We start from the raw sequence: 21536 nt of genomic DNA, 5'->3' as shown, positions 1-21536 counted from the left end.
GGTACAAACGCATGCCATTCGGACTCAGCTCCGCGCCCAGCTGTTTTCCAAAAGATTATGACTCTTCTTCTGGCAGGCATCCCTGGAGTGTCAATCTATCTGGATGACATTGTGGTGTACGCTGCATCACAGACAGAGCACGAATCTGACTTGCAGCAGGTGTTTCATCAGCTCTTCGAGAACTGGGCCAGAATCAACACTGAAAAGTGTTTGGGGTGTCAAACGTTGAGTTCCTTGGATACAGGCTCTCCAGCCAGGGCATCACCCCCATCCTGTCCCATGTGGATGCCATTCTCACCTTGCCTGAGCCTCAGTCCGCAGCCCAGCTGACGTCATTCCTTGGCATGGCAACATACTACTTACAGTTCCTTCCAAACTACGCTGAGACAACCGATCCTCTTCGACGGCTTCTGAAAAAAGACGCACCATCAACATGGTCTCAGGACTGTCGGAATGCTATTTATTTACATTTTTTTTACCCTTTATTTATTTACAATGACGGCCTACCCCGGCCAAACCCGCTACAATAACTGCTACGCAGGAGCTCAAGGTAGAGCTCGCATCGATCCCAACACTGGCTCACTTCGACACATCAGCACAAATGATTGTCACCTGTGATGCCTCGGCACTCGCCTTGGATCTGTTTTGTCTCAACTGCATGGAGGTGTGGAACGGCCAGTGGCTTTTGATTCACGGGTTTTGTCTCCGACTGAACAAAAGTACTCTGTGGAAGAGCTGGAAGCCCTGGCTTGCATGTGGGCATGCGAGCGCTGGCACTTGTACTTGTACGACAGACCATTAAAACTCTGTACAGACCATCAAGCCCTCAGGCCCTCAGCACTTCTGGTCACACAGGGTTCCAGACACAAGCCTCTATGGCTTTTCAGATGGGCAGATCATCTGAACCAGTACGATCTTGAGTTCACCCCAGGATGCCACAATGTTATGGCTCCTGCTGTCCAGGATGATCTCACCTGCATCAATGGTGTGCATGACAACAGGTGGGGACGACAACATCTGGGTCCACATGCTACATGCCCCACTGGAAGCTACAGTCACAATGCAGGAACTCAAACAGGCATCACAGGATGACAAGCTGCTCACAAGCCTTCGCGTCCTACATCAGGTAAGGATGGCCTGCTATGGTGGACGAAGACCTACTGCCGTTTTCTTTATTTTGATTGTTTTCTACATTGTAGAAATAACACATATGGAATCATGTAGTAAGTGTTAAACAAATCAAAATGTATTTGAGATTTGAGATTCTTCAAAGTAGCCACCCCTTGCCTTGATGACAGCTTTGCACACTCTTGGCATTCTCTCAACTAGCTTCATGAGGTAGTCACCTGGAATGCATTTCAATTAACTTCTTGGCACACCCATCCCGTTAGCGGGATCATTTTCGTCAACATCCGCTGAATTGTAGAGCGCTAAATTCAAATTAAATTACTAAAAATATTTCATTTTCATTAAATCACAAGTGCAATATAGCAAAACACAGCTTAGCTTGTTGTTAATCCACCTGGCATGTCAGATTTCAAAAAAGCTTTACAGCAAAAGCTATCCAAGCGTTTATGTTAGGACATCTCTCTCAGCAGACAAAACATTACAAACAGCTAGCAGCAAAGTAGATTGGTCACGAAAGTCAGAAAAGCAATACAATTAATCGCTTACCTTTGATGATCTTCGGATGTTTGCACTCACGAGACTCCCAGTTACACAATAAATGTTCCTTTTGTTCGATAAAGATAATTTTTATATCCAAAAACCTCCATTTGGTTGGCGCGTTATGTTCAGAGATCCACAGGCAGGTCATGACGGGGAGATGAAAATTCCAAATAGTATCCGTAAAGTTCGTAGAAACATGTCAGACGTTTTTTATAATCAATCCTCAGGTTGTTTTTACAATAAATAATTGATCATATTTCAACCGGACCGTAGCTTTTTCAATAGGAGAGAGAGAGAGACAATGTCTGCTCCAAGAGAGACAATGTCTGCTCTATTCTGATATCTAATTACGTGCATATTCTACATTCTGGGCCTGAGAAATAGGCAGTTTCATTTGGGTACATTTTTCATCCAAACATCAAAATACTGCCCCCTACACTCAACAGGTGTGCCTTGTTAAAAGTTCATAATACTTTTAAAACAATCATTTGTGTTGTGACAATGTAGGGGTGGTATACAGAAGATAGCCCTATTTGGTAAAATACCAAGTCCATATTATGGCAAGAAGAGAACAAATAAGCAAAGAGAAATGAAAGGCCATCATTACTTTAAGACATGAAGGTCAGTCAATGTGGAAAATATCAAGAACTTTGAAAGTTTCTTCAAGTGCAGTGGCCAAAACCATCAAGCCCTATGATGAAACTGGCTCTCACCCTTACCTGTATTAATGGCACCTGTTTGAACTTGTTATCAGTATAAATCTCAAACAGTCACACTCCAAACTCCACTATGGCCAAGACCAAAGAGCTGTCAAAGGACACCAGAAACTAAATTGTAGACCTGCACCAGGCAAAAAAAATAATAATAAAAAAAAAAAATGTATGAAAAATAGGTAAAAAAAAAAATATTAAAAAAAAAAAAATAATAAAAAAAAAATGTATGAAAAAAAAAAAATAGGTTAAAAAAAAAATATATGTAAAAAAAATTATGAAAAAAAAAAAAAATGTATGAAAAAAAAAAAAAAAATGTTCCAATTTTTTTGGTCTTCACCTTCACAGGCGACCCTTACCTTGAGTGGGACTAGGCTGGAGAGCTAGCCCTCACCGGGGCTAAACAACAACAACCACTTGAAAGTGGGAATCATCTCCTGAGCTGAGGTCGACAGCCTTCAAACATAGTGCAAAAATAGTGACTTAGAATATTTTCTGGTCAAAAATTTTTTTTGAAAATTAATAAAAAAAAGTTGCAGCTGTCTTTATTAAGATCAAACTGAACTAACTGCTATCTTGAAATGTTGAAAAAGTGTTTTTAAATAGATTAGGCTGATCATTTACCTAGATCACTTTTTTAGCACATTCCAGGAGGGCTCATTTTGTCAAAAATGCAAAAATGATAAAAATTTCAACTCACATGTACTTTATTAAACCAGACAAAAACATCTGTCATCTCGAAATGTCCAAAAAATATCTTTAAACAGCCCCCCATGGTCATCACCTTGAGAGAGGAATGGCATATCACCACCAGAGGTGAGAGGACTGGAAATATCATCTTGAGAGGTGAGAAATCACCTCTGAAGGTGTCGGAGTCAGTTTCCCAGACTGACTCTGCAATAGGTAAGCAGCTTGATTAGAAGAAATCAACTGTGGGAGCAATTATTAGGAAATGGAAGACATACAAGACCACTGATAATCTCCCTCGATCTGGGGCTCCACGCAAGATCTCACCCCGTGGGGTCAAAATGATCACAAGAACGGTGAGCAAAAATCCCAGAACCACACAGGGGGACCTAGTGAATGACCTGCAGAGAGCTGGGACCAAAGTAATAAAGCCTATCATCAGCAAGGGCATTGAAGATGAAACGTGGCTTGGTCTTTCAGCATGACAATGATCCCAAACACACCGCCCGGGCAACGAAGGAGTGGCTTCGTAAGAAACATTTCAAGGTCCTGGAGTGGCCTAGCCAGTCTCCAGATCTCAACCCCATAGAAAATCTTTGGAGGGAGTTGAAAGTCTGTGTTGCCCAGCAACAGCCCCAAAACATCACTGCTCTAGAGAGGAGATCTGCATGGAGGAATGGGCCAAAATACCAGCAACAGTGTGTGAAAACATTGTGAAGACTTAAAGAAAACGTTTGACCTCTGTCATTGCCAACAAAGGGTATATAACAAAGTATTGAGATCAACTTTTGTTATTGACCAAATACTTATTTTCCACCATAATTTGCAAATAAATTAATTAAAAATCCTACAATGTGATTTTCTGGATATTTTTTTCTCATTTTGTCTTTCATAGTTGAAGTGTACCTATGATGAATATTACAGGCCTCTCTCATCTTTTTAAGTGGGAGAATTTGCACAATTCGTGACTGACTAAATAGTTTTTTGCCCCACTGTATATATTATATATACACTGCTCAAAAAAATAAAGGGAACACTTAAACAACACAATGTAACTCCAAGTCAATCCCACTTCTGTGAAATCAAACTGTCCACTTAGGAAGCAGCACTGATTGACAATACATTTCACATGATGTTGTGCAAATGGAATAGACAACAGGTGAAAATTATAGGCAATTAGCAAGACCCCCAATAAAGGAGTGGTTCTGCAGGTGTTGACCACAGACCACTTCTTAGTTCCTATGCTTCCTGGCTGATGTTTTGGTCACTTTTGAATGCTGGCAGTGCTTTCCCTCTAGTGGTAGCATGAGACGGAGTCCACAACCCACACAAGTGGCTCAGGTAGTGCAGCTCATCCAGGAAGGCACATCAATGCGAGCTGTGGCAAGAAGGTTTGCTGTGCCTGTCAGCGTAGTGTCCAGAGCATGGAGGCGCTACCAGGAGACAGGCCAGTACATCAGGAGACGTGGAGGAGGCCGTAGGAGGGCAACAACCCAGCAGCAGGACCGCTACCTCCGCCTTTGAGCAAGGAGGAGCAGGAGGAGCACTGCCAGAGCCCTGCAAAATGACCTCCAGCAGGCCACAAATGTGCATGTGTCTGCTCAAATGGTCAGAAACAGACTCCATGAGGGTGGTATGAGGGCCCGACGTCCACAGGTGGGGGTTGTGCTTACAGCCCAACACCGTGCAGGACGTTTGGTATTTGCCAGAGAACACCAAGATTGGCAAATTCGCCACTGGCGCCCTGTGCTCTTCACAGATGAAAGCAGGTTCACACTGAGCACATGTGACAGACGTGACAGAGTCTGGAGACGCCGTGGAGAACGTTCTGCTGCCTGCAACATCCTCCAGCATGACCGGTTTGGCGGTGGGTCAGTCATGGTGTGGGGTGGCATTTCTTTGGGGGCCGCACAATCCTCCATGTGCTCGCCAGAGGTAGCCTGACTGCCATTAGGTACCGAGATGAGATCCTCAGACCCCTTGTGAGACCATATGCTGGTGCGGTTGGCCCTGGGTTCCTCCTAATGCAAGACAATGCTAGACCTCATGTGGCTGGAGTGTGTCAGCAGTTCCTGCAAGAGGAAGGCATTGATGCTATGGACTGGCCCGCCCGTTCCACAGACCTGAATCCAATTGAGCACATCTGGGACATCATGTCTCACTCCATCCACCAACGCCACGTTGCACCACAGACTGTCCAGGAGTTGGCGGATGCTTTAGTCCAGGTCTGGGAGGAGATCCCTCAGGAGACCATCCGCCACCTCATCAGAAGCATGCCCAGGCGTTGTAGGGAGGTCATACAGGCACGTGGAGGCCACACACACTACTGAGTCTCATTTTGACTTGTTTTAAGGACATTACATCAAAGTTGGATCAGCCTGTAGTGTGGTTTTCCACTTTAATTTTGAGTGTGACTCCAAATCCAGACCTCCATGGGTTTATACATTTGATTTCCATTGATACATTTTGTGTGATTTTGTTGTCAGCACATTCAACTATGTAAAGAAGAAAAAAGTATTTAATAAGAATATTTCATTAATTCAGATCTAGGATGTGTTATTTTAGTGTTCCCTTTAGTTTTTTGAGCAGTATATATATATATATATAGCACAAAACACACATCATGACAAGAGACAACACAACACTACATAAAGAGAGACCTAAGACAACATCATAGGCAGCAACACATGACAAGACAGCATAGTAGCAACACAACATGACAACAACATGGTAGCAACACAACATGGTAGCAGCACAAAACATTGTACAAACATTATTGGGCACAGACAACAGTACAAACGGCAAGAAGGTAGGGACAACAACACATCACGCAAAGTAGCCACAGCTGTCAGTAAGAGTGTCCATGATTGAGTCTTTGAATGAAGAGAATGAGGTAAAACTGTCCAGTTTGAGTGTTTGTTGCAGCTCATTCCAGTCGCTAGCTGCAGCGAACTGAAAAGACAAGAAACCCAGGGATGTGTGTGCTTTGGGGACCTTTAAAACCTCTACAGGATCGGTGGGTATGTGGACGATGAGGGCTGCAGTAGATATCTCAGATAGGGGGGAGTGAGGCCTAAGGCCACCACCTGTAATAACATCTGCTAAATATGTGTATGCGACATATACCATTTTATTTGGCTATTTTTTAAATGATTTTATCTTTGAATCGTGTCAAAAAATGTATCTCCTTTTAAAGATTTACGTGGAGAGAAACATTTGAGTATAAACATGTTTTTTCCTATACTTGTGAAAAATAAAAACGTATCGTAATTTCTTAATAGATATTTGAATATGCTCCTCTCCAGTTCTTGCACATCAACGCCTTCCTTTAAAAACGTGACACGCATAGGTTGTGTGACAGGTCACGTGATGGTAGAGGAGCAACGGGACCAGCCGGAAGGAGGGGTGAGCCGATGTTTAACCCGATTGAACGACTAGTCTATCTAGCTAGCATTCCTCCTTGCCCCTACGCTCAGTTAGAAAGAGGGAGAGAGAGATTTAAAAACGAGGGTCGCAAATTAGAATTCAGAGACGGATTGGATTTGGATGATCAAGGTAACTCGGCTATTAACAACGGGACAGAAGGACTCGAAAAATGGCCACATATACACCGCTGAACCCGAAAGAACTGGCGAGGCGTGTTTGAACGCGACGGAATCTTTTTGTTTCGGTGTGATTTGCAAACCAAACGAGTTTTGGGAATAACCGAGGCCCTATATCCTCGGTGGATTCTTTCTTTTTCTTTTTTTGATGAGGAGCGCAAGATTGATGACCGCTACCTTTAACAAGGCCAGAATAGCGACATCCCCTTTAAATTAAGATTAGACTGGTGCATTTATATGTAATAATATGTAAAACCGTGGTAGTCGTAAATATTCTAAGGTAGTCTTATTTGTTTGTGCAGCGACAGAAAATGGTGAGATGACTTCTCAGAATTAAAACGATTTCATTAAGCTTACGAAGTCAGTGGAGTGAAATGGTTTTAGCTGAACGTGAGCTGATAATAGTTATGATCCGTCCCTGATAAACCAAAGGAATGAAGCCAGGACACATCTTTGGGCCTGGATACGTTTTGATCGGTCTGTGTGTATGATCCGAAGGCTCGCTACAGAAGCCAACATTCCAGTGGATTCTAAAAACCCTGGCCTTTGTTTTGTGCTTATGAACTGAAGTCGGTTAAACCATAAACTATGCAGTAAATCGCCTTCTAACGAAGTATTGTTGGACCTTTTTACTAATTAAGTCTTTATTAGGCCCAAGTAGCCGAGAAGAGTATTTGGTGAGAAAAGTCTAGGCCTTGTGTACAGATATGCGAGTGTTGCCTGTGGAAGCTTTATAGCTGACGACGTTACACATCAAACAAATAGGCTGTAGTTATGTCGCTATTGTGAGGATCAAAGTCCGTCGCAACGTGGTGCAATGTTTATTGAAGGGCTAAGGACACTTGTCACATGTATCTGATTTGCAATCCTTGTATTTTTGTTTAATCCTTGTACCAAAAAGATGTCACGAGCGTAGTCGTATTAATTGTGAACGTACCCAGAATAGTCGGTGTATTACTGGAAGAGGATAAAATAACAATTAATGTGCCCTTTGGAACATCGCCGTTGTATCAACCTTGGGCAAGCTTCATCGATTTACAGATAGCTTTATTCAGGGTGACGGTATCGGAATAATTTCGGCAACGCAATCTTTTACTTATGTTCATTTCTGGACCTCAATCGATTGAGAAACAAACATAAGCGGACGAGGAAGTCAAGGCTAGCTTGTCAAGCTAAAGTGAAGGGCTACGCAGACTGAGAGGAAAAGGTGAGCGTCCGCCTTTCATCAGCTGTATAGAAATAAATTCGGCTCGGCGGTGATGTAACCGTACAAACGACCCTAATTTAGACCGATTCAATTTAATGTCTGAACCGTGTTGCTTGGTAGATCTCTGTGCCTTTATTGCTATCATACCGTAGCTGGAAATACGAACAATTTTTAGCTGCGATAACTAGGCCTAGGCTATACTACGCACAAAGTGAACCATTCGTCAGCCGTTACAGTAGCCGGTTATTGCCTAACCGTGTGATTTCAGAGAAACGAAGGCCTTGCTAACCCTTTACGGTAATTTGCATAACGTCAGCCCGGACCGTGTGTCGTAATCACCGGGGTGTTTTCATCATTTCCCTGAGGCCTTTCCTGGTGGCTGTGGAATCTGCCTAGGTTTACCTGCTCTGCACAAACAGGATGTGCACTGCTGCCTGGATTTAAAGCAATAGTTGAGAGCTGAGGACATTCATTCACCAGTCGGTTGGACTAAACTGGTTGAAAGTGCTAGTGATAATAATAACACTTTATTGCTGAGTTTTTTTGCACAATAGACAAATATCACTAAAGGACTAGTAACATATTGGACTTAGGTCTTCCCTCAGTCCTCAAGACATTTGATCTATAGTCAGGGGCTTAGTTCATGGCTACAAATCCATAGTCAATCCATAGGATTGTTATTTTTTTTCATGTGAGAAGGTCTTCGTCGCGTGTCTGTCCGCCGCTCCCAAAATGGCCTCCAACATGGCGACCTCCGATCTGTCCGAGACATGGAGGAACTGTTTCGAAGAGGAGCTGATCTGCCCCATCTGCCTGCACGTCTTCTCCGAACCTATCCAGCTGCCCTGCAAGCACAACTTCTGCCGGGGCTGCATCTCCGAAGCCTGGGCTAAAGACTCCTCCCTGGTCCGCTGCCCTGAGTGCAACCACGCCTACAGTCAGAAGCCTGCTCTGGAGAAGAACCACAAGCTGTCCAACATCGTGGACAAGTTCAACGCTTTGTCTGTAGAGAAGGCCGCCTCGCCGGTGCTGCAGTGTATTCTGTGCCGCCGTGGCCCCCCACTCCCGGCTGTCAAGGTTTGCCTGCGCTGTAGCGCCCCCTGTTGCCAGAGCCATGTCCAGACACACCTGCAGCAGCCCTGCTCCGCCCTGGGACACCTGCTGGTGGAGGCTGAGGCAGTCAAGGCCTGGACGTGTCCTCAGCACGACGAGTACAGACTGTACCACTGTGAGGCAGAACAGACAGCCGTGTGTCAATACTGCTGCTTCACACGATGCCACCCCAGTCACGGACACGGAGTCACTGACGTGGAGCTACGCCGCAACGATATACGGGTAAGATTAAAATCTGTCTTTTACACACACTCCTTTGATTTAAGAACAAAGCGGCTCAAATTGGGGATAAGTGTGTGTGTCGGACTGTCAGTCCTCGAGTGTATGCATTTTTCCAATTGTGATCCAATCCAACCCCCATTCTCATCTGTTGAGAGTGACAAACAATGAGGGGTCTAAGCCAGCCTTATCTCCCCAGCACAGGTGCATCCTCGCCTGGGACCGCCAGCCAGGAGAAGGGGGGGTTGTATGGAGGGGGAGGAATGAAGTGCAATTCTTCTGTGGTAGAAGAGGAGGAATGGTTGTTTATGGTTTCCTTTTTGTTTTCTTGTGATGCTCTTATTTCCTGGGTTCTAGAAGGGAAAGTTGTGGTTGGTTTAAAAATGACCAACTATCCCCAGGTTGGGGATATGAGGGGCTAGTCAGTCATACAGGCTTTCCTCCTGACTCATATTGGTGACTACTTCTGGCCTCTGACTCTGTTTTATGGCTCTGTTAATACTCTGTGTGCATTAGCTTGTTAGTAGCCTACTCTCTGTCTGTGTTTTTGTGGGGGGGGGGATCAACCACATTGGAATGGTTAGGAAGGTTCTTGTATAATGAACTACAGTGTGAATTCCTGTCCTCTGATTTTTCGCTGTGACTACCATCTCCATTTTTGTAATGAGTGACTCTGGGAGCCTGAAGTTAATGTACTGTGACAGTGTTACTGCTTAAGTGCATCTTGTGTTGGTGGCAGAGGGGGTAGAGATGCTCCCCATGACCTCTCCACCATGGTCCCCAGCTCCACCCCACCTCCTCAGGGCATGACTGACCTACCTCCCCATATCACTCTTTTCCACTGGGGGTCCTGGTGGAAAATATGTTAGATATGCCATTTCTATCCATCAGTCACCCCCCAGTACCCCTTAAAGGTACTGAACATCCCCCATCATCCCTGCCCCAGGATTCTGCTCTGAGCCTGAATCTATCAGCATTCAGGTGACAGACCACTACTACCGTGGGCATGCAGGAAGATAGTATAAGAGCAGTGTCCTGCCCTACTTATAATCTTTGCCCCCAGGAAGTGTAATTGTGGCGTGGCACTCTGGCCAAACCAATCTGGGCATGTGTGTTGTAGCCGTGCCAACACCAGCCCAGAATAACTAGTGTTTTGACAACAGTACCATGAGTGGGCCTAGTGTATGTGGTGTTCTGAGAAAGGAGGAGAGAAGAGTATCTCTCTCGCTCATTCCTCATTCACCAGAAATAGCGATTGGTTGCCATGACAGCTCCCTCCCTCAGATAACTGTTTGTTAGATGGAGACTAAATTGGCTGCCTCAGCCACCTAGAGGCCTGATGGCGTTTCTCTTCTCATATGATTTTATTTGTTCAGCTATGTATGAGGAGTTATCGAACCCAACTATTAATGACATTACCATTTCTCTCTCTCAGCAAAATCTATTGCGGCAGCAGGAGAGGGTGGAGGAGAGAGTTCAGGACATCGATGAGCAGCTCTGTAAACTCGACTCTGACAAGTGTGTGGTGGAGGTATGTCTGATTTCTCTCACAAACACTCTTTCTTTCGCACACCTCAGCCAGTGAGCACAGGCTGCACACACCCATGCACATGCATGTATACCGTGTGTGTGTGTGTGTATAACGGTGTGTGTGTTCTCTCCTACAGGATAGAGTGTGTGAGCTAAAAGAGGAGGTGCGTGTGCAGTACCAGCGGATGCAGCACTTCTTGGAAGAAGACCTGTCCCGAACACTGGAGGTTCTAGAGCGGGCGCGTTCTAGGTTCTGCCAGGAGAATGCGGGCCAGGTTCTAGCTCTGGGAGAACAGAGACACGAGGCCCAGAAGCTGCTCAGCTCGGTCCACACAGCCTTCGGCAAGGCTGAGGAGCTGGGCTTCATGAAGAATACTAAACCTGTCAAGATCCTCATGGAGAGGTGAGAGATGGCTTATTGCACACATTACAACTGTAGTCATGTTACAATTGTCATGATACACATTACTATTTTATTTATTTAGAACAGAATTCCAAACTCCTTACATGTCTGATCCTGTCATAAAAAGATATGTAACAGGGAGACAGAACCGGAACTATATTTTTAATGGAGCGCTAATATATCAGGCTTGTTGCATACATATTTGTGTGTTGCAGGTCTCAAGCGTGCGTGGGAAGTGCACTCCCTCCCTACAAGGTGGGCAGTCTCAACTCTAAGCTGTTCCTGTCAGAACTCTCCAAGAGGGAGAAGAGCCTACGGAAAACACTGGAAGGTAGGATCAAGAGAATCATCTTTACAGAATCTTCACACCTGTATCTGATTGTTTGTTGGTAGATCAAGGGAATTCATATTTAGCTTTGTAAGTCTGATCCCCCTCTTTCTCTACCTCTCCCCCCTCCAGCCCCCCTAGCCCCTCCCTCCTCGTTCCTCCAGTCCGTCCAGGCGTATCCCAGTGGCCTTGGCTCCGGGGCAGAGAAACGCAAACACTCCTCTGCGTTCCCAGAAAGCAACGGAAGCACCGGGAAAACGTCTGCTTCCGGGTTCAAGGACTCCTCATCCAAGCAGCCCTACCTAGGCCCAAACTCTGCCCCCGGGGAGGGCCAATCCTCCAATCAGCAGCCTCTGGTTCCCTGTGGCTCCTCCCACATGAATGAAAATGGCGGAACAGGAAGTGGAAGTGGCTCTCTAACAAATCACCATTCAGGGTCTGTGTTCGGTCCCTCCCACTTCCCCCCTGCTGGCGGTAGCTCCTCCCATACTTCTCAGCAGGCAGTGCTCCCCCAGTATGGCGGGCGTAAGATCCTGGTGTGTACCATGGATAATTGCTACTGCTCTGGGGTACCCTCTGTGTCGGGCCACCGCGGCCACCCTCCCTACCCACGTTCAGGCTCCTTTCCCTGGGTAAGCACCCAGGACTACCCCCCTCCCCCTGGCCTGGCCTCTGGAGCGCCAGCCATGCAAGGGCTGGCTGTCAGAGACTGGATAGATGCACAGCAGACGCACAGACACACAGACTTCTATGGCCTGTATGGGCAGCCCTCCACCAAGCACTATGTCACCAGTTAACACGCATACATGCATTTATCTATACACACACATACTTCTACAGGCAAACAGCTCTCTACTAAGCACTACGCTACTAGTTAAATAAACGCATGTCTACATATGTAGACAAACACAGAACCTACATACATACAGGTACACACAGACATTCACTTCTACATGTTATACGGACAGTCCTCTGCTAAGCACCATGTTACGACTCGTATAGATGCACTTACAAGCACTCTCGGGGGCAGGGTTGACATGTGTTCGTTTTCTCTGTCAGACACACAGTGTACTGTATGATGATATACGTGTCTTTGTGCAAAAACTGTTGACGCTGAAGCACTTCGGCTCGACTGAAATGTTTTAGCGACATCTCCTTCCCCGTTGTAGTGAGATCGATAGCCTTATGTTATAATTATTTTCCATGTTTATTGAACATGGTCTGATAACTGTAAAGAGAACAATGGTTTATTACTGTTACAGCTCTGGTTTTGTCTCCTCTCCTTGCTGAGTTCAGGGATGTACTGTGCAGCTTGAACACACTCGCTCTTCCAAGTTCTCTTCTGTGTGTGGACTGGGACCCCCTCCCATGCACTTTGGGGGGGGATGGGGGTGTGTTGGGATTTCTCTCTGTGTAGAAGTTGCTCTGTAGACAGGCCTAGGATTAGCTACCCTCCCTGTAGACACAGGTCCAAGATCAGCTGACCTGTACCCCAGTCCTAACCTTAAACATCAGTGGGTCAAATGGCAGAACCTGTCCCTAGATCAGGGTTTTGGGGCAACTGTAAACCTACTTCATTATGGACCTTCTTTGTTCCCATTTATCCAAATCCCATCAGAGAGGGGATCCGACCCCCTTCCGTTGTGCTGCCAGGCTTCCCATCGGATTGAATTCTTCCATCTGAGAGATCCTTTTTTTTTTTTTAGTTTTATTAATATTCAGATCATGACATGAGTGATTCCCATATGGCATATGAGTAATCATACCATATCAGCAGGTATCATGTTTGTCTTGAAGACAATTGGACTCGTAGACAGGATGGTGGCTCGGCGAGCAACTACATGGCCTGGACTGTACTGGACAGACCAAACAAATCAACTCAAGCATCTGGGAGTGTGACGGTGACTATGCGTTAATAATGTACTTCCTGCAGGGTGACGTCACTTCCTTTTAACAAGCACACGCTCTCGGCTTCCTGTTTGCAGCTGTAAGCATGCGGGGAAGAGTTTTATAAAGCACTCTGGAATAAAAAAAAAATAAAAAACAAGAAGTGAAAAATAAAAAAGATGAGTGGAAGTAATGGTTGAGGTTTTTTTTTCATGAACTTTTTCTATGAGAAACTGGACTGTTTGACTTAAGCATTGGTTTTAAAAAATGCTGGAAAGGAACTGTTACAAGAACAGTCAACCAATAGAAGAAATAAATGGGAAACTTTTTTTTTGTAAATATTTTGAAATGAAAAATAAAGGACGTCAATTGGAGGGTTCCAAATAAATCAAGGCATTTAAGATACTTCCCTCCATTTCTTGATCACAACTCAAGTCTCTTCCTCTTTTCTCTTGTCAGCCTTTATTTTTAGATCTGTGAAGTAAATAGTTTTACTTACTGATACTGAACTACACTTCTATGTGAATGTGGATGCTACCATGATGGTGGATAATCCTGGCTGAACCGTGAATCATGAGTGAGAAAGTTAGACGCACAAATATCATACCCCCAAGACATAACCTCCCACCACTACAATAACAGGTGGTGAGCATTTTGTTTTTGGGGGGGTTATGATATTTGTGTGTCTAACTTTCTCACTCATTCATGGTTCATTCAGGATTAACCATCATGGTAGCATCCACATTTATGTAGTAGTGTTTAAACATATTCTTATTTACATTAAGTGACCCCTACATGATTTACCGTTCATTTCTTTTGGGCACTAAATAATCTGAAACCACCAAAACACACAGCAAATGCATCCAACAAATGTGCAGTCACAAGCTTGATCATTGTGTGCTATGAATATGGGACCAAATACCTAACTTTTCACTTTAATACACATATGTGAATTTGTCCCAATACTTTTGCTCCCCCAAAATGGGGGTGAATATGTACTAACAGTGATGTAATTTCTAAAAGGTTCACCCAATATGCATGAAAATACACTCATTAAAGCTGACAGTCTGCACTTTAACCTCAGTCATTGTTTGATTTCAAATCTGAGTATAGAATCAAAATAAAAGACAATGCTTCACTGTGACAAAAATTAGAGGGCACTGTAAATATCATTGCTTGGTATGTAGTGGGTTGAAGGGGAGACTCCTATAAGAATACAACCACCACACATATTGTAAGACATCCAACTGACCCTGTCATTTACTGGGTGTTCGTCTGAGTGAAGCTGCCAGAAGACCCTGTGGTCAGGGGTGGTAGACAAAGTTGTGCTGCTCTTTCTCTGTAGTGATGAGTTATGGGTGGGAGCCTCTCTCTTTCACTCAATCTCACACACTGGATCAAAGTCGTTCAGCTCTGTCTCTGGTGGAGTCAGGGGTGGGGAAGTTGGTCAAACCTTGAGGATAGGTTATAAAGAAAGCTGAGCTCCAGTAAACAAACTGGTTGGAGAAGTCATCTTATCTCTGAGGCGAGGTTGGTCTGTGGAGGGCCGGGTGCCTGAATCTGGGTCAGAATCTTGAGTTGGCTGTCCGCCCCCTCACCCGTACAGCTCACACACACAGTCGTCTGTTAACCAGAGAAATTACCGAAAGAGGAACCTGAGATCCACCCACTTCGCCCACCAACAGAACTACATACTAACATCAGTAGTGTAATATCAGCAGGTTTTTATTGCAGTGGAAACTTCATGGGTAGTGGAGGCACATCTGAGAAAGAGAGAGAGGAGCTGTCTATCAGGGTGGGTGTGTTTCAGGCTGACTAAGCTGTAGCTTTAAAGCTTTCTGCCACCTAGCACTTTGGACCTCAATCCTCTTCAGCTAGCAGGGATGATCCACTATTAGTGTGTGCGCTTGTGTGTCAGAGAGAGAGTTTTTATTTTTGTATTCATTTTATTAGCCCATCAGCAAGCTAGCTCATTCTCCTTCGGATGATGATGATAAGTGTTTTACATTTGAGTTCTTTACAGCTATTTTGTTACATATACATTATTCATACATTTCACATTTATGATATTTCTATACACAGTATTACATGACAGAAAATAGTTTGATTTACACATTAAATGGTACATTAAATGGTACTCAGAAATATCCAGTATACATGATACAGTAGGGGAGGGGAGATAGGGGAGATTTTGTGTATGTGTGAAGAGAGGAGGACATTACTATCTGCTCATCGTCAACAAGGTTTGGCTTGACTAATACGTTTCTTTAAACCCATATTCCTAGCTAGGCCATGCATGTGCAGGTTCACTAATCTCTTCATCATCAGCGTGTCGATACCTAGCTCTGGTCCAGGGCATTAGTGTGGCTTGTTTACGCTGAGCTCAGTATTAGCAAGCTGCACTTAATGCCCTGGACCAGAGCTAGTTGATGTACAATGGTTTGGACAGTGAGGTGAATTGTAGATCAGATAATCTGCAGCAAAGCACAGAGTTTAGGCCGACCCTGGCCAACAAACAGTATCACATGACTCTGTTAATAAACAAGCCAGCATAGCACCGATAGAGATGGTCGCCTCGCTTCGAGTTCTTAGAAAACTATGCAGTATTTTTTATTTATTTATTATTTCTTACATTGTTACCCCGGGAAATCTTAAGTTATTACATACAGCTGGGAAGAACTATTGGATATAAGAGCAATGTCAATTTACCAACATTACGACCAGTAATATGACTTAGCCAAAGCGGAAGCTCTATTCGGACCACCACCCAGGACAATGGAGCTAATTCCAGTAGGCGATCCAAAACAACGACGCAGCAGAAGGAGCAGACGAAGTGGCCACTTGGCCAGGCTCCGCAGACGTGCACACCGCTCCCGAATATACTAGTAGCCAATGTCCAGTCTCTTGACAACAAGGTAGATGAAATTCGAGCAAGGGTTGCCTTCCAGAGAGACATCAGAGATTGTAACATTCTCTGTTTCACGGGAACATGGCTCTCGGGATATGTTGTCGGAATCAGTTCAGCCACCGGGCTTCTCCATGCATCGCGCCGACAGAGATAAACACCTCTCTGGGAAAAGGAAGGGCGGGGGTGTATGCTTTATGATTAAGGACTCATGGTGTAATCATAACAACATACAGGAACAAGTCCTTCTGCTCACCTGATCTAGAATTCCTTACTATCAAGTGCCGGCCATTTCTCGTCAGTTATAGTCACAGCTGTGTACATTCCCCCTCAAGCAGACACCAAGACGGCCATCAAGGAACTTCACTGGACTATATGCAAACTGGAAACCATACATCCTGAGGCTGCATTTATTGTAGCTGAGATTTTTAACAAAGCAAATTTGAGAACAAGTCTACCTAAACTCTTCCAGCATATTGATTGCGCTACGCGCATACGCAATACCCTCGACAACTGCTACTCTAACTTCCGCGATGCATACAAAGCCCTCCCCCGCCCTCCCTTTGGCAAATCCGACCATGACGCCATCTTGCTCCTTCCATCTTATAGGCAGAAACTCAAACAGGATGTACCAGTGACGAGAATCATTCAACGCTGGTCCGACCAATCGGAAGCCAAGCTTCAAGATTGTTTTGATCACGAGGACTGGAAGATGTTGTTCTCTTGAGGCTGACCGGAACATCAACCTATACGCTGACTCGGTGAGTGCGTTTATAAAGAAGTGCATTGGAGATGTTGTACCCACTGTGACTATTAAAAGCTACCCTAACCAGAAACCGTGAATGGGTGGTGGCATTTTGGCAAAACTGAAAGTGCGATCCACCACATTTAACCATGGAAAGAGGTCTGAGAATATGTCTGAATATAAACAGTGTAGCTATTCCCTCCGCAAGGCAATCAAACAAGCAAAATGCCAGTACAGGGACAAGGTGGAGTCGCAATTCAATGGCTCAGACATGAGACGTATGTAGCAAGGTCTACAGGAAATCACGGACTACAAAAAGATATCCAGCCACGTCACGGACACCGACGTCACTCTTCCAGACAAACAGACGGCAGACGGCAACCTAGCCACGTCCTTAAAGCAAGCGCAGACCGGTGTATTTACGGACATATTTAATCTCTCCCTGTTCCAGTCTGTTGTCCCCACATGCTTCAAGATGGCTATCATTTTTCCTGGACCCAATAAGGCAAAAAAAAAACTGAACTAAATGCTCAACATTCAACACCATAGTACCCTCCAAGCTCATCATCAAGCTGGAGGCCCTGGGTCTCAACCCTGCCCTGTGCAATTGGGTCCTGGACTTTGACAGGCCACCCCCAGGTGGTGAAGGTAGGAAACATCTTCACTTCGCTGACCCTCAATACTGGGGCCCCACAAGGGTGCGTGCTCAGCCCCCTCCTGTAATCCCTGTTCACCCATGACTACGTGGCCATGCACGCCTCCAACTCAATCATCAAGTTTGCGGACGACACAACAGTAGTGGGCTTGATTACCAACAACGACGAGATGGCCAACAGGGAGGAGGTGAGGGCACTCGGAGTGTGTTGTCAGGAAAACCACGCTCACTCAATGTCAACAAAACAAAGGAGATGATCGTGGACTTCAAGAAAGAGCAGAGGGAGCACCCCCTATCCACATCGAAGGGACAGCAGTGGAGAAGGTGGAAAGTTTTAAGTTCCTCGGTGTACACATCACGGACAAACAAATTGTCCACTCACACAGACAGTGTGGTGAAGAAGGCGCAACAGCGGCTCTTCAACCTCAGGAAGCTGAAGAAATGTGGCTTGTCACCCAAAACCATGACAAACTTTTACAGATGCACAATTGAGAGCATCCTGTCGGGCTGTATCACAGCCTGGTACGGCAACTGCACCACCCTCAACCGCAAGGTTCTCCAGAGGGTGGTACGGTCTGCACAACGCTCCACCGGGGACAAACTACCTGCCCTCCATGACACCTACAGCACCCGATGTCACAGGAAGGCCAAAAAGATCATCAAGGACATCAACCACCCGAGCCACTGCCTGTTCACACCGCTACCATCCAGAAGACGAGGTCAGTACGGTGCATCAAAGCTGGGATAGAGAGAAATTGTTTTTCAGTCTCTCAAGGCCATCAGACTGCTAAACAGCAATCACTAATTCACAGAGGCTGCTGCCGGAATTGAGTCCCAATCACTGGCCACTTTAATAAATGGATCACTAGTCACTTTCTACAATGCACTCTAAATAATGCCACTTTAATAATGTTAACATATCTTACATTACTCATCACATGTATATACTGTATTTTATACCATCTATTGCACCTTGCCTATGCCGCTCGGCCATCGCTCATCCATATACTTACATGTACATATTCTCATTCACCCCTGTATATTTGTGTGTATTAGGTAGTTGTTGGGGAATTGTTAGATTACTTGTTAGATATTACTGCACTATCTGAACTAGAAGCACAAGCATTTCGCTACACTCGCATTATCATCTGCTAACCATGTGTATAAAATTTGATATGCTAACCCTATTATCTGTAGCGCTCATGGGAGGATAGACTCAGGGAGACATGGGCTTGGTGGGTGAGGTAGGAAGATGTATAAGGTGTATTGAGAGTATGGCTAAATTTTTCTTAACATTTCAAAGTGATTCACATTCTTATAATGCATGATCCTTTTCCCCTCCACGTCTCCCCCACCTTCTGTACAACTCCCACCTATATCCTATCTGTTGGTGGGATATGAAATCTGTTTCCTGTTTCATCTGTAATCATCGCAACTCAGACGTGATTGGTCGAAGAGAAAGAGGCCGGTATGAAGCGTGCTGGTTTCTCTCTCTCTCACACACACACAATCTTTCTCGCTTTCAGCTGTCTTGATTCAAGAGGAGAAAAAGGCAGTAATCCTGTCGCCTCATAGATAGGCATCACACTCCCCTCTGTCTGGCTCCCCACGTCGCCCACACACACACACGACTTTTATGCACAGATAAACCAACCACAGAACTTACTCATTCAGATTGTTGTAGATAACAGGCCTTTAAGGCCCAGATTGTCCTGTATTTTATATATATTTTCACACTATACATTTTTCAAATTTAACCTCTAACTAGGCAAGTCAGTTAAGAACAAATTCTTGTTTACAATGACGGCTTACACCAGCCAAACCTGGATGATGCTGAGCTAATTGTGCGCCGCCCTTTGGGAACTCCCAATCACGGCCGGTTGTGATACAGCCTGGAGTCGAACCAGAGTGTCTGTAATGGCACCTCAAGCACAGGCAGTGCCTTAGACCACTGCGCCACTCTGGAGGTTGGAATAATACTGTGAAATAGTGAAAATTATCATGTCTTTTTAGTGTAAGCTGTTTGAAAGACTGCCTGAAATGTCAGCCTGTTAGGGTGGGACAAAGTTTTTGCCTGCCTGGTGTCATCCCCAGGCAGTAAATTAGTTAATAGACCAATAAGAAAGAGTTCCAAACCTTTCTGCCAATAACAGCTCATTTTTTAGCTTTCCGCTGCCCACTTAGAAATCTCCCAGAAAATTCTCGCTTGAGAAATTGCTCTATGCCGAGATGTTATTTTTGACCATTTTAATTGAAAACATTCACAGTAAGGTACACTATATATACAAAAGTATGTGGACATCCCTTCAAATTAGTGGATTTGACTATTTCAGCCACACCCATTGCTGACAGGTAAAAAATAAAATTGAGCACACAGCCATACAATCTCCATAGACAAACATTGGCAGTGGAATGGCCTTACTGAGAGCTCAGTGAATTTCAACATGGCACCGTCATAGGATGCCACCTTTCCAACAACTCTGTTCGTCAAATATATGCCCCGCTAGAGGTGCCCTGGTCAACTGTAAGTGCTGTTAATGTGAAGTGGAACCATCTAGGAGCAACAATGGCTCAGTCGAGAAGTGGTAGGCCACAAAAGCTCACTGAACGGGACCGCCGAGTGCTGAAGCGAGTAAAAATCATCTGTCTTCAGTTGCAACACTCACTACAGAGTTCCAAACTGCCTCTGGAAGCAATGTCAGCACAATAACTGTTCATCGGGAGCTTCATGAAATGGGTTTCCATGGCCGAGCAGCCACACATAAGCCTAAGATCACCATGCACAATACCAAGCGTCGGCTGGAGTGGTGTAAAGCTCGCCGCTATTGGACTCTGGAGCAGTTGAAACGCGTTCTCTGGAGTGAGGAATCACGCTTCATCTGGCAGTCAGACGGACGAATCTAGGCAGATGCCAATGCATAGTGCCAACTGTAAAGTTTGGTGGAGAAGGCATAATGGTCTGGGGGTGTTTTTCATGGTTTGGGCTAGGCACCTTAGTTCCAGTGAAGGGAAATCTTGACGATACAGCATACAATTACATTCTAGACTATTCTGTGCTTCCAACTTTGTGGCAACAGTTTGGGGAAGGACCTTTCCTGTTTCAGCATGACAATGCCCCTGTGCACAAAGCAAGGTCCATAAAGAAACGGTTTGTCAAGATCAGTGTGGAAGAACTTGACTGGCCTGCACAGAGCCCTGACCTCAACCCCATCAAACACCTTTGGGATGAATTGGAACGCCGACTGCAAGCCAGGCCTAATTGTCCCACATCTATGCCGACCTCACTAATGCTCGTGGCTGAATGGAAGCAAGTCCCCACAGCAACATTCCAAAATCTAGTGGAAAGCCTTTCCAGAAGAGTGGAGACTGTTAAAGCAGCAAAGGGGGGACCAACTCTATACTAATGCCAATGATTTTGGAATGAATGTTCAACGAGCAGGTGTCCACATAGTTTTGGTCATGTAGTGTACTTAATTGTTACCCAGAAATGATTTGATATTGAAATAAAAACTGCTGCTCTGTGACCAAATATGTCTTAAAAGATGTTTGTTTATTTAACTAGGCAAGAACAAATTCTTATTTAGAATGACGGCCTACCAAAATGCGTCCTGCGATGAATAAAATAAATAAAATGTTAAAACATATAGGACAAAACACACATCACGACAAGAGACAACACAACACTACATAAAGAGAGACCTAAGACAACAATATAGCAAGGCAGCAACACATAACACAGCATGGTAGCAACACAACATGACAACATGGCAGCAGCTCAACATGGTAGCAACATGGCAGCAGCTCAACATGGTACAAACATTATTGGGCACAGACAACAGCACAAAGGGCAAGAAGGTAGAGACAGCAATACATCAAG

The 21536-nt window shown here is 44.9% G+C and overlaps 1 protein-coding gene across 1 annotated transcript; it reads left to right on the top strand.

Annotated features, from left to right (window-relative positions):
- The first annotated feature begins 6429 nt into the window (after positions 1 to 6429).
- Positions 6430 to 13783, top strand: trim8b (tripartite motif containing 8b). Its single transcript, XM_021581011.2, has 5 exons — positions 6430 to 9209; positions 10642 to 10737; positions 10874 to 11139; positions 11355 to 11470; positions 11600 to 13783. The coding sequence occupies exons 1-5, from the start codon at positions 8607 to 8609 to the stop codon at positions 12262 to 12264; spliced, it is 1746 nt and encodes a 581-aa protein (XP_021436686.1). The 5' UTR covers positions 6430 to 8606; the 3' UTR covers positions 12265 to 13783.
- Positions 13784 to 21536: the final 7753 nt, after the last annotated feature.

This window comes from Oncorhynchus mykiss, chromosome 23 (assembly GCF_013265735.2).
Source record: "Oncorhynchus mykiss isolate Arlee chromosome 23, USDA_OmykA_1.1, whole genome shotgun sequence".
Classification (NCBI taxonomy): domain Eukaryota; kingdom Metazoa; phylum Chordata; class Actinopteri; order Salmoniformes; family Salmonidae; genus Oncorhynchus; species Oncorhynchus mykiss.
Note: the sequence above shows the minus strand (reverse complement) of the source record. Positions and strands in the feature narration are given on the sequence as shown.